The sequence below is a fragment of the Pollachius pollachius genome, assembly GCF_949987615.1.
Source record: "Pollachius pollachius genome assembly, chromosome: 12".
In the NCBI taxonomy this organism is placed as follows: Eukaryota; Metazoa; Chordata; class Actinopteri; order Gadiformes; family Gadidae; genus Pollachius; species Pollachius pollachius.
The window spans coordinates 19092242-19104673 of NC_136945.1; the positions used below are offsets into that span (position 1 = coordinate 19092242).

General features: G+C 47.6%; 1 protein-coding gene across 1 annotated transcript; it reads left to right on the forward strand.

Moving 5' to 3' along the window:
* Nucleotides 1-4598: 4598 nt before the first annotated feature.
* On the forward strand, nt 4599-10928 carry LOC307084354 (phosphatidylinositol 5-phosphate 4-kinase type-2 gamma-like). Its single transcript, XM_079748708.1, has 9 exons — nt 4599-4770; nt 5324-5421; nt 6112-6208; nt 8198-8344; nt 8865-8903; nt 9243-9356; nt 9468-9759; nt 9986-10089; nt 10350-10928. The coding sequence occupies exons 1-9, from the start codon at nt 4621-4623 to the stop codon at nt 10428-10430; spliced, it is 1122 nt and encodes a 373-aa protein (XP_079604834.1). The 5' UTR covers nt 4599-4620; the 3' UTR covers nt 10431-10928.
* The last annotated feature ends 1504 nt before the right edge of the window (nt 10929-12432 follow it).

A 12432-nucleotide genomic window follows, 5' to 3' on the forward strand; every position in this document is an offset into this window, starting at 1 on the left:
TGCCACAGATATATTTTAAGCATTGGACTGAATGCCAGGTTTTTGCACGTTTGTAACGTTTAAAAGTTGAGGGAAAAGTATATGCCTTTACTGGTGTTGCTTAAGCCAATACCCTTTTGAGGCAGTGTTGTTTTTGAATATTAGTGTTAAGGGCCAATAACGCTTACTATCATACATTAGTCACCATGTCTGTGGGCAAATTTGTATGCAGTCACATGTTAATATACCCCCCCTGCCCAAATCTCTACATAAGCCACAAACACGCACATACACACACACACGCACACACACACACACACACACACACAAACACACACACACACAATCACACACACTCAGAGACAGACAAGCACACACACGCACGCATCGCAACTAATTTAGGCTTCATCATTCATATCAGACACATCACTTTGGACGTTTTATAATAACTCATGCAACTCATCTTATATAAAAGCAGTGGTATTTGTACACTATATACCTTATTACTTTCAAATCAAACTTCTTACGGAATACATTTTTTGTCAAGCTGTTTATATGATGATTCATTGTTTTACTGATGTAACTTGCGATTCTCAGGGAATGTGATCAACCTTTCCAATAAAGGTAGCAGCCCAATTACCTGATGATTGATTATCAGACATTCAGATTTAGTGAACACATAATTGGCCTTAATATTATATCTGGGGTTGTTTGAATCAAACCAGTTTTGTTTGACGAACAGAGACATCGAAAAGCGATAAACATGAACTCTATAAAAAATAATAATTACTATTGGCATTCCAGTTTAAACTATATGAGGAGTAGTAACTGTTTATAATGTTTAAAGTCACTGAGTTATAGTAGCTTAAAACATTGTCATATGACAGCCTCAACATGTAGCTCTATAACAATAAGAGAATGATAAAGCCTAAATTAGTTGCGATAGAACATTAGAACACATTTCTGCACTACAAGTTGATGGAAAAGAGTGTGTGTGTGTGCACGCGCGTGTGTGTGCGTGCGTGCGTGTGTGTGTGTGTGTGTGCTTGTCTGTCTCTGAGTGTGTGTGTGTGTGTGTGTGTGCGTGTTTGTGTCTTTCTGTGTGTGTGTTTGTGCGTGTGTCTGGTATGTGTGTGTGTGTGTGTGCGCGTGTTTGTCTGTGTGTGTGTGTGTTTGTGTGTGTGCGTGTGTCTGGTATGTGTGTGTGTGTGTCTGTGTGTGTGTGTGTGTGTGTGTGTGTGTGTGTGTGTGTGTGTGTGTGTGTTTGTTTGTGTCTGTCTGTGAGGGTTTGCTTGCATGTGTGTGTGTGTGTGTGTGTGTGTGTGTGTGTGTGTGGGTGTGTCAGAGAAGAATATCGGGAAGTTTGGTAGTCGGACGAGGCTCATATTCCCCATCACTCACCCTCCCACGCCTTTCCCTCTCTTTAAAAGCCGCTGTCAGTCGGCCCGTGTGTCATTATCGCTCTATCTTAGCCTGAGGAGAACGTCTCTCAGGTCCACCCATACTGAGTCTAACTGAGGTGCAGAGGAACTACAAGGACAGAGGAAGACAGAGGAGGAACAAGGACACCTAGAAGACAACAACTAAGACCGGACTATTCCACATCATCCTGCCCTGAAAAAACAACCAACAACTGTTTTTGCGTGATGCTTCTTTTTTTAACCATGGTGCTGATCCTGCAGCTGGCTCTGTCGCTGGCTCACTGCCCCACCTGCAAGGGCCCCGTCGGGCACGGAGCCCCCGTAGGACCCCTACCCCCCAGACCACAGCCACTGCGGCCCCAGACCCCCGGGGGCGGCCAGACGGCCCTGGCCAGGGGAGAGGCGTGTGGGGTCTACGCGCTGGGCTCCTGCCCCAGAGGGCTGAGGTGTCTCCCCATGGCGGGCGAGGCCAGGCCCCTCCAGGCCCTGCTGGAGGGTAGGGGGGTCTGCAGCGAGAGAAACCCCACCACCAGGATCCACTCTGCAGGTAAGACCCCGACACACGCCGGGACCACGCCGTGTGGAGCGGCTGGAGGGAGAGACGCTGGGCGGGCTGATAGGGATTCCTGTCAAGCCTTTTTTGAGTTGCTTCTTTAAAAAGTAATTGACTGTGGAGTTCATAAAGGTGTAATCCAGGGATAATGATTAGTGGCTGAAGCCGAGCCAAGCCTTTTAATTAAAAGTCTGAATCATCTTCATGGTCGGTAACTTAATGTTTGTTTGGTTTCAGACCTGGCTCCGAACGATCCGCCAGAGTCCGTAAGCATCTTCCTCCTCGTGTAACGGACGTGTGATCCATCACCGAACACATTATGTATCGGGTTGAATGGGTTTGTTCAGCCACATCCATCCATGTCTCTGTTTCTGTCTGTCTCTGTCTCTCTCTCTCTCTCTCTCTCTCTCTCTCTCTCTCTCTCTCCCCCTCCCTCTCTATCTCTCCCCCTCTCTCTCTCTCTCTCTCCCTCTCTCTCCATGGCAGACTCCGTGTCGTAAACTGCTCCTCACAGTGCTGAGAGGGCTGGAAGGCCAACTGTTCCAGTCCCTCTACGACCTCTACATCCCCAACTGCGACAAACGGGGTTTCTTCAAGAAGAAGCAGGTGAGCATGGTGACCTTAATCAGTCGACCATCATCGCTCAGGGAGGAGGTAGAGGAGGGCTTCAGCATCCGTGTGCAGCCGGAGTCATCCTATAATTAAACACCATGGAATTTACATTAACATTCAGGCCATTTGGCAGACACTTCTATCTAATGCGACTTACAATAAGTATTTTGTCAGAAGGAAGAGAAACAATATATCACTGTCGGTTCAGTAAGATGTCAAGAACCAAGTGCCAAGCAACAATCGCTAGGTTAACCCATTCCTCGTATACAACAAAGAAAGCTAGAATAAGATGCTACACAATGCTAAGTACTATTTTTAAGTGCCAGGACGTACGACATACAATAAGTGCATAAGAGGGGTGTGGGAGGGAGGGGGGAAGCTATCCAGAGCCTTTTGCCTTTTGTAGATACATGTTAACGGTTGTGCTGTTCCGGCGGCCCAGTGTCGCTCCACTAAAGGCTTGGGCCAGCGGGGCAGCTGCTGGAGTGTGGATGAGAGCGGAGCGTCCGTCACGCCCCCCAGCACCAGCCCCGTCAGCGAGGCCTGAGGAGAGCCGCTCTTCCTCTGCGGAGCGGAAAGCTCACCCAGGACCGCCGGTCCCGCTCAGAGACGCTGATCGTTACCTCGTCGATCCTCGGTCCTCCTCCGGAGTCGTGAAGAGGGGCGCGTTTGTGTGATGCGTCACATCTCAAACTGGAACACTGAGCAAGTTACAGTTCAGCTCCACGCAGAAACATGTTTCAGCGGGGCGTTCATAAGTATTCATGTGTATTCATATATATTGTGTGTTCATAAGTATTCAAATATTCCGAGGTCTATAAATATATGTACTCATGGTTGAGGGATTGTGGTATAGCTGCAGATAGATAGTGGATCATATGTTGATGGTCAAAGACCCAAAAGGTGAGTCGACGACCTTGATTGTGTGGGTTAAATTATTGTATCAGTATACGTAGTTTGTGTCAAACAATGCCATGTTGTATTTATGATATTAACTATTTTGTACCTCACTGAAATTGTATTTCTGTACTTGCTCTATTTTGTCTTTCAATTCAATAATATGTACGTCGCTTTTGTGTCATATGGCTATATTTGTCGTCCTGTATAAGGAAATACTGAAAAGAAGGCGATTTCGTTTTTCTTGAAAATAAACACCACAGGCAAAAATAAACAAACATGTTCATTGTGTTGTTCAAGCGGTTTTATGATACGAGGTTATACTTGTCAAGAACTTATGATGGTCAATTTTCAATAATGTCGTTTAATATTGTATGCCATGTGATCTCTGCTGATCCATAGGCCTAATCCTTCTCATATGATCAGAGTCCAACAGATTAACAAGTTTACTCGAGTTAAGACCTGTTGAGAGTCTAAGCCTGTTTGAAAAGAGAAGTGGAAATAAGAAAATAAAACTGGTTCATTAAAAACAATAATTGATAATAATGTAGAATACACCGACGTACACATATAAAGGGAAAAATAAATGAGCGGAAAATGTCACCATCATACGCAAATCATGCAGTATAAAGAAAATAAGAAATGAAAAGTCCTTCTTCTAACCAGATAATCCATGAAAAGGGACATAAACCTAGATATGGACATAGATCTAAATATTCTAACTGCATTCATTTGCAATAATAAGTATTCCGGTAATTATAATTGTTCAAACCTGTAGCGCTGTAGGCCTATGTCTGAAACAGTGAATATAATAGTTAAGGTAGAGGCGTATAATGAGAATAAAATTACTTCATTGACTCCTATTAATCGTTGTTTGGGTAATGTTGACCTGTCAACTAATCCCCCTCCGGACTCCGGCGTGCGTATACAGGTCATGCGCTGAAAGCTGCGCAGATGGACGCAGGATCGTTTACTACTGCGCAAATCGTGCGGTCTGCTCCCAGGCTGCTGCTCCGCGCTTTACATAGCCTGCAGGGCAGGTAGCACAGGCCGGTCTCCTAGGCCACACGCAGAACACTCCCGAGTCCATAAAGTGAACCGCATAGTTCCGCTCATCATCGACGCCCTCTGGTTGATCTGCAGGCGCGGACGGGCACCATGGCGTCTCCGAACGCGACCTCACATCCCCAAACCACGTTTTCACCCAAACGGAAGACAAAGAAGAAACACTTTGTTCATCAGAAGGTGGAGGTGTTCCGAGCGAGTGACCCCGTTCTGAGCGTGCTGATGTGGGGAGTCAATCACACGGTGGGTACTGTCCAATTACAGGGCCGCGTCTTTACGCACGCGCGTTTTCATCTGTAAGTGTCTATCTGTCTGTCTGTCTGTCTGTCTGTCTGTCTGTCTGTCTGTCTGTCTGTCTGTCTGTGTGTGTGTGTGTGTGTGTGTGTGTGTGTGTGTGTGTGTATGTCTGTGTTTGTGTGTCTATGTGTGTGTGTTTGCGTCTGGGTGTGTATGTGTGTGTGTGTGTGTGTGTGAGAGTTTGTCAGTGTGTGTGCGTGTGTGTGTGACTGTGTGCAGCTGTGTGTTTGTCTGCACTTGAGTACGTGTGTGCGTGCGTACATGTGTGTGTGCGTGCATACATGTGTGTGTGTGTCTGTGTGCGTACGTGTGTGTGCGTGTGTAAATGCGTGTGTGTGTGTGTGTGTGTGTGCGTGCGTAAATGCGTGTGAGTGTGTGTGTGTGTGTGTGTGTGAGTGTGTGTATGTGTGTGCGCTCGTGCGTACACGTGTATGTGTGCATGCGTACATGCGCGGGTGTGCGTGCGGGCCCTCTGTTCATCGTCCTGCCCGCTCTGCAGATCAACGACCTGTCCCAGGTCCCCGCGCCGGTGATGCTGCTGCCAGACGACTTCAAAGCCAACACCAAGATGAAAGTGACCAACCACCTCTTCAACAAGTAGGCTCCTCATCATCGTCACCACACGTAGCTCTGCCCTAGCGGCGGCGGCTCCTCCGTGGGCGTCTCCCCTGTGTTGTGAATGAGTGTCCCGGAGCACCACTTTGACGTTATTATCATCAGATGGTGTTAGCTTATTATACTTAGCCCGGCTGCAGGGACAACATGGTGGTGCTGCGCGGACAACACCTCCTTTGTAAGCAGTTTGCGGATTTGAACTCATAATCCACTTGGGAATGCAGGTCTTATTAAAGAACGACTGGATTGAAAGTGAGCTTTGCTCACATTGTTGTGCAGGAACTGGTGTTTGGGTTCTGCTGTAGCACGCCAGAGAGACATTATCAGAAGATGCACTCACATATGTATATTATATATCGTTGACCCTTTCATCCAAAACGACTTACAAGAGTACATTTGTCAGAAGAAAGAGAAACAACACTATATCGCTGTCGGTACAGTAAGGATGTTCATAGAACCAAGGGACAAGCACTAACTATCGGGTTGACCCATTCCCCTTACACATCAAAGATAAGTAGGATAAGATGCTACACAAAGTATATACTGTACATATATATATACATAACAATCTTTGCTGCCATGTTGGCGGTTATGCTAACTGTATGTAGCATCACATGGCAGCACCAAGCATCGTCACATTCTCCTCACTCGGTTCCTCCTCCTGTCCCCCAGAGAGAACCTTCCAGGACAGTTTAAGTTCAAGGAGTACTGTCCGCAGGTGTTCAGGAACCTCCGGGAACGCTTCGGGATAGATGATCTGGACTACCAGGTAGAGTCTGGGGGATGCACAGTCAAAGGGGAACATTAACCCTCTGTGGGTTTTTTTGTGAAGACTTTAAAGTTAGACTTGGGTTTACCCAGGGCTGCTGTTTGGGGAGAAACAAAAGGGTTTCAAGATGTAGAAACTGGGATATTATCAGACCAATTCCCTTTATATAATGGAGAGTATACATATATATATATATATATATATATATACACACTCTCCCTTATATATTCTAATTCAAATAAATTAATTTATCCGTTAGGAACTTCAGATATTCAGATATATACAGGGACTGTCTATGTAATGGAGAGTGTATATATACTTTCCATTCCCTCTATATAATGGAGAGTATATATATATATTCTCTCTATTATAAAGACAGTCACTCCATGTAATCAAGAGTATAAATCAATCAATAGACAGACTATAAATTACTAGACGGACTGTCTAGTACTCTCTATTATATAGATATTCCCTCTATTCTACGTAGTACTTCCATTGTTTCTAGAACGTTTCTTAGCACAAAATAATAATTTAGTTATTATCACTAGAATAAATATGAGCCTCACCCTAACCCTGTTTTGAGCTTGTAACACATCTACAGTAATGTTAACAATGTACATTACCTTAGACTTTGTCAGTGTGATATCTGTGCAACTAGAAATGTTGGCTGGTGCGTCTACCTTCTATATTTGCATATCTATGCAAATCTTGCGCATCATTTGCATAGAACGTGATGCGCGAGTCTGTTTGATCCGAACCCAACCGTCACTCACGCTTCTATTTTTCGCACTGGGTTCGACCCGAGTCGCAACACATAAAGAAACTGATTACTTGTTGTGGTTTATTACTCTCTTATAACTATGAAAGCTAGAGTTTGAATTTAACCTTTGGTTTTTAATTCAGCCTTTGGTTAAATTAAAAAAAAAATGCATAAAAGAAAGAATAAAGAAATGGAACATTTGTGAGAATATAAGGCTCTCCGTTCCCTTCCTGCTGACGCATCAGAGGAGGTTTTATTGTTGGTATTAATTAATGCCCGTTTATGGGCCGCTGTGGACGGTGAGTTAAGCACCATCACTCCAGACCACACATCAGCCCAGTGTAACAATACCTCCGCCTGAGCCTGGCTGGCCCTGGATTTATAGAACCAGTGATCACCAAAGTACATTAACGACCCAGTGGACGCTGATGTACGGTGGTCTCCGTTCGAGTCTCTGAGTGATGGATTGGCTTACAAAGTCGTTACGTCTTCCTCAGCCACCGCCTGATGGGGTTGGGTTTGCCCGCGACGGGTGCCTTTGCCCGGAGCGGATCTCTCCACGCCGCCACCACCAGCAACTTGGTGGTGTTGGTTCGGTTTGGTGTAATACTCCTTCCCACCACCAGGTGTCTCTGGCGGGCAGCCCTCCGGTGAAGGATGGCGAGGGCCATGGAGAGAGGCTGCTGCTGACGTCATGCGACGGGACTCTGGTGGTGAAGAAGATCGCGAGTGAAGAAGTAGCAGACATGCATAATATTCTGTCTGAGTACCATCAAGTGAGACATGGGCCCTTACCCCTCTCTTTAATTAGACAGTATGCTATGATGCTACTTTATGTAAGAGTTTTACTTATTCTATTTCTGCATAACTAGCCTACTCCATGTTTTATGTAAGTCAGTGGCTGTTTTCCTGACTCTTTCGTACACTCACTCACTCCTTCTTGTGTGACCTTAGAGGAAAATACCTCCACATCCCTCAGAAGAATCCTCTTCCATCCTATGGCAATACGGTGGTATAATTGCGCCCGTTGCCACGGCAAAGAGTTGACAACATCAAAGCAAAAGGAGATGAGAGACTGTATATCAAACAGAGAGAGATGAGGCTGTGAGCACGCACAGTGCAATAGTCGTGGGAATAGAGATGGCAGCAGAGCAGGGAAATGAAGCAACACGACACAAAAGCTCTTGAACGTGGGCAGTGAACGAGGCTGACTCTGTGTCTCCGGGCAGCACATCGTCACCTGCCACGGCAACACCATGCTGCCCCAGTTCCTGGCCATGTACCGCGTGAGCGTGGAGAGCGAAGACGCCTACCTTCTGGTCATGAGGAACGTGTTCAGCCACCGGCTGCACGTCCACCGGAAGTACGACCTCAAGGTAACCCCCTGTCCACAGGAAGTACTGCCTCAAGGTAACCTCCCATCCACAGGAAGTACCGCCTCAAGGTAACCTCACGTCCACAGGAAGTACCGCCTCAAGGTAACCCGTCCACAGGAAGTATCGCCTCAAGGTAACCCCTCCCTCAGAATGCACATCCACAGGAATTACCGCCTCAAGGTAACCCTCCCTCAGGAAACAGGAAGTACCGCCTTCTCAAGGTAACCCCTCAAACTGCACCTCCACAGGAAACAGGAAGTACCCTTTCAAGGTAACCCACCCCTGGAGTACCTCCAGATACTCTGTGTATCCCAGTAGTGACGGAGGTGCGAGGTTAGAAGGGAGGTCTGGGTCAAGGTTCTCGGTTTGATCCCCAATATCCTGGGTCTCTCTGTAGGCAGCGTTGAGTGAGACGACCCCTGACCCCTGACCCCTAACCCCTGACCCTTGAACCCTACCTGCTCCTTGATCCTTGACGTGCTTGACTTCAACATGTTGTGGTCCCCTTCTCCACTTCTAGGGGTCTCTGGTGTCCCGGGAGGCCAGCTTCAAGGAGAAGGTGAGGTCAGAGGTCATGACCCAGTCGATGTGTGAACTGTGAAGGCTTCTTTTCTGCATGGCGTGGTTCTATACTCGTCAGAGAGCCGTGATCTAATCAAACACATTCCAGTAGAGCCACCCCATGGGGAATTGGGGCTGTTTATTTAGCTTTAAACGTTTTAAAAGCATCATTACCGTTATTCCACAGAGTGGATTATGTATTAAGTTTACTGCCCAAGGGATCGGGCAATACTGAATGAAAACGAACTCAAGACTAAAATAACAACAACAGCAACAGACTCAGAAACGCCCCTCTGTTGCTCACCCCGTGTCTGTCTCCACCCGGTTTTACCTTCAGGGGAAAGAGTTGCCGACGTATAAAGACGTTGACTTCAGGAACAACCTGCAGAAGGTGTATGTGAGCTCTGAGGAGAAGGAGAAGGTCCTGGACAAGCTGCACCGGGACGTGGAGGTAAAGCTTCTCCTTGAGACACCACACGCATCAACAGACTGTCGGTGGTCGCTGCACCACTATTCTGCTGGTCGCTGCACCAAGGCCTTCACCCTCCACACGCCCGCTTAGTTCCTGGTGCAGATGCGCATCATGGACTACAGCCTCCTGCTGGGCATCCACGACGTAGCGCGGGCCGAGAAGGAGGAGGAGGGAGAGGAGGAGGAGGAGGGAGAGGAGGGCTCCGCGGAGGAGGAAGAGGAGCAGGAGGAAGAGGAGCAGGAGGAAGAGGAGGAGGAGGAGAACGGCATGGCTCCCGGCCCAGCCCTGGAGGGCCTCGCGGGCTACACGGGGGCCTTCAAGCCGCTGGGCCCCGGGGAGTACGACCCCTACGTTGACGTCTACGCTATACAGAGCGCCGAAGGTAGGTGGAGGAAACGTTGGTCAGGTCGGGGGTCAGACCCCCGGCTGAAAGGTTCTGGGTTCGAATCCCTAAAGTCTGCAGTCTGCTCAATCCTAGCTTGCACATTATTGACAAGTATCTCAAACAAAATCCACATTGATTGACCGCGTCTGCTTAAGGAGTCGGTGGTAGAAACTAGGTCTGCTGTGATGGTTGCGAGAGGCTCACTAACGACGGTTGTCTCCAGGGGCCCCGCGGAAGGAGGTGTACTTCATGGGGCTCATCGACGTGCTGACGCAGTACGACACCAGGAAGAAGGCTGCGCACGCTGCCAAGACCGTCAAACACGGGGTGAGGTGCTCCTACGGGGGCCTGGTGGTGGTGGAGGGAGTTGGTTGCTCTGTTTGTCTGTCTTCACTAAGTCTTCAGTTCCTAGTGCTCTATCTTCACTAAGTCTTCAGTTCCTAGTGCTCTATGTTCACTAAGTCTTCAGTTCCTAGTGCTCTATCTTCACTAAGTCTTCAGTTCCTAGTGCTCTATCTTCACTCAGTCTCCTTTCCTCTGTTCCCAGTGCTCTATTTTCACCGCGTCTCCTTTCTTCTGTTTCCCAGGCGGGAGCGGAGATTTCCACGGTTCACCCAGAGCAGTACGCCAAGCGCTTCAGAGAGTTCATCTGCAACATCTTTGCTTAGGTCCAATGTCTGAGGTCTGGGTTCTGTTCACTGTACTGTTGATGCGGCACTGGAAAGACAAGTCCACCTTCCCTTAATGCGATCCTCTTTAATCGCCATCTTCTGGACGGCTATTAGACGATCTTCCTCAGGTGAAGAACCAGACGATGGTACTGGACTCCCACTCCCAACGCATAGCGGCATGCCGTGTAATTGAATGTGATGCCTCACCATTTAATCCACGAGACTTCATACGTGCACTGTAAGCCCCTGGCGATTCATTCCGTAGTCATGACTACTTTCATTTTAAAGAGCCGTACCCAGGAAGCAACTGAATGGACTTCACTTACACTTTCAATTTGCTATTGATTTAAACGTCAAAGGGGAGGCCGATGTTGTCCGCAGGCACGCCAAATCAGCACTCGGCTCCGCTTCCTCCAGTGTGATTGCTGACCATAAATTAAGCCCTCGCCAGTGATGTGTGGGTACATTTGCAAACCGTAACAAAACAGCCATGAAACACGAAAGCTCAGATCTCCTAAGTGGGGCCGCGGCTTTGAGGAAACAGCGGTGATGGACGACCCAGAGCCGGCGGCCCGCTGGCTAATGGGCTGTCTGCACAGACAGGCGCTGCTCCTCCTTATGAAGATGCAACCGGTCCGATCCGGTCTCGCCCTGTTGGTCACTAATGGTTTCACGTGTCTGTGTCAATCTGCCCTTAGTTTAGTGTCCAGGGAGGATCCTCCATCATAGAACTGATGCTGTTATTTCCTCATGCAATCCAAGTCTGTCAAACTAGATCTGCAAACTAGATCTGTTACAGTCTGCCTGTAAGCTGAGGAGGAACATAGACTCCTTAGATCTCTAATATATCCATAGTGGACCCAAGGCCATAACCAGGGTTTTAAAAATAGTGAGGCGCGGCTTCAGTTGGGGGGGTTCCGTTTTGTTGAGGGGGGTTGTATTCGGCTTGCGCACACACCACTTAATATCACACACAGAAAAATCAAAGTAAAAACTGTCAACTGAATTAAGCATTTACTCATCTCGGAGAAGTTCGCAACCGTTGATTTTGTACACGGTTGTATTTAGGTTCTAATTGGCCAAGGTCCAGACCTCGATGACCTCATAGCTTGCTACGGGCATGAGTGAACCTGATGTCCGGTAAAGACCCCATCAACGAAACAACAAACAACAAAAGATAAAGAAAAAATTGCTGCACTTTAAAGAGCAGCATAACACAAGGAAGAGAGAAATGCAAAGTGACTCCATGGTGTGACAGCTGTTCTGAAGTCATGGCGCGGGTTGCTTTAACTGTCAGGTGCGTCAGAACAAGAGCATCTTAAAGATCCCATATTATACCACCAGGTGAGGGTGATTAGCCGTTACAAGCCGTTTTGAAAATCTGCCTCTGCCTGTGTTTTAGTGACATCAGAAATGGGCGCGTCCACCTAGATGTGTGCTGGATAGATCATTCTACCAGCCTTCTCAGTGGACTGTGGCGAACATTGCTCATCTATCCGTCATACATCTAGGTGGACACGCCCACTTCTGATGTCAGAAGATGCCGAACAGCCCTGTAATGGCTCATCACACTCACACCTGGTCGTATAATATGGGCAATTTTGGAGATTGGGTTGTGAGTTCAGCGTGTTCGGTCCGGTTTACTCCTCACCCCCACAGGTTCTGCTTGTTTCCCTGAACATGTAATTAAGAGCTTTGTCTGCCACAAAGCCTTCAGAGCAGAGTTTGTACTTTGTACTGCTAATTATGTCTTTGTAAAAGAACAAATCTCTGGTCGAGATTGCAGACTGGCTGGCTGACTCACAGACCTACCCACACACACACGTGTACACACACACACACACACACGTGTACACACACACACACGTGTACACACACACACACGCACACACACACACACACACCTCACACAAACACACACGTTATTTAAAGTGATATATCTGCAAATCAACCCAGACCGGAAGATGTTTGGATAGTAGCCTAGATTTATTAATAGCCA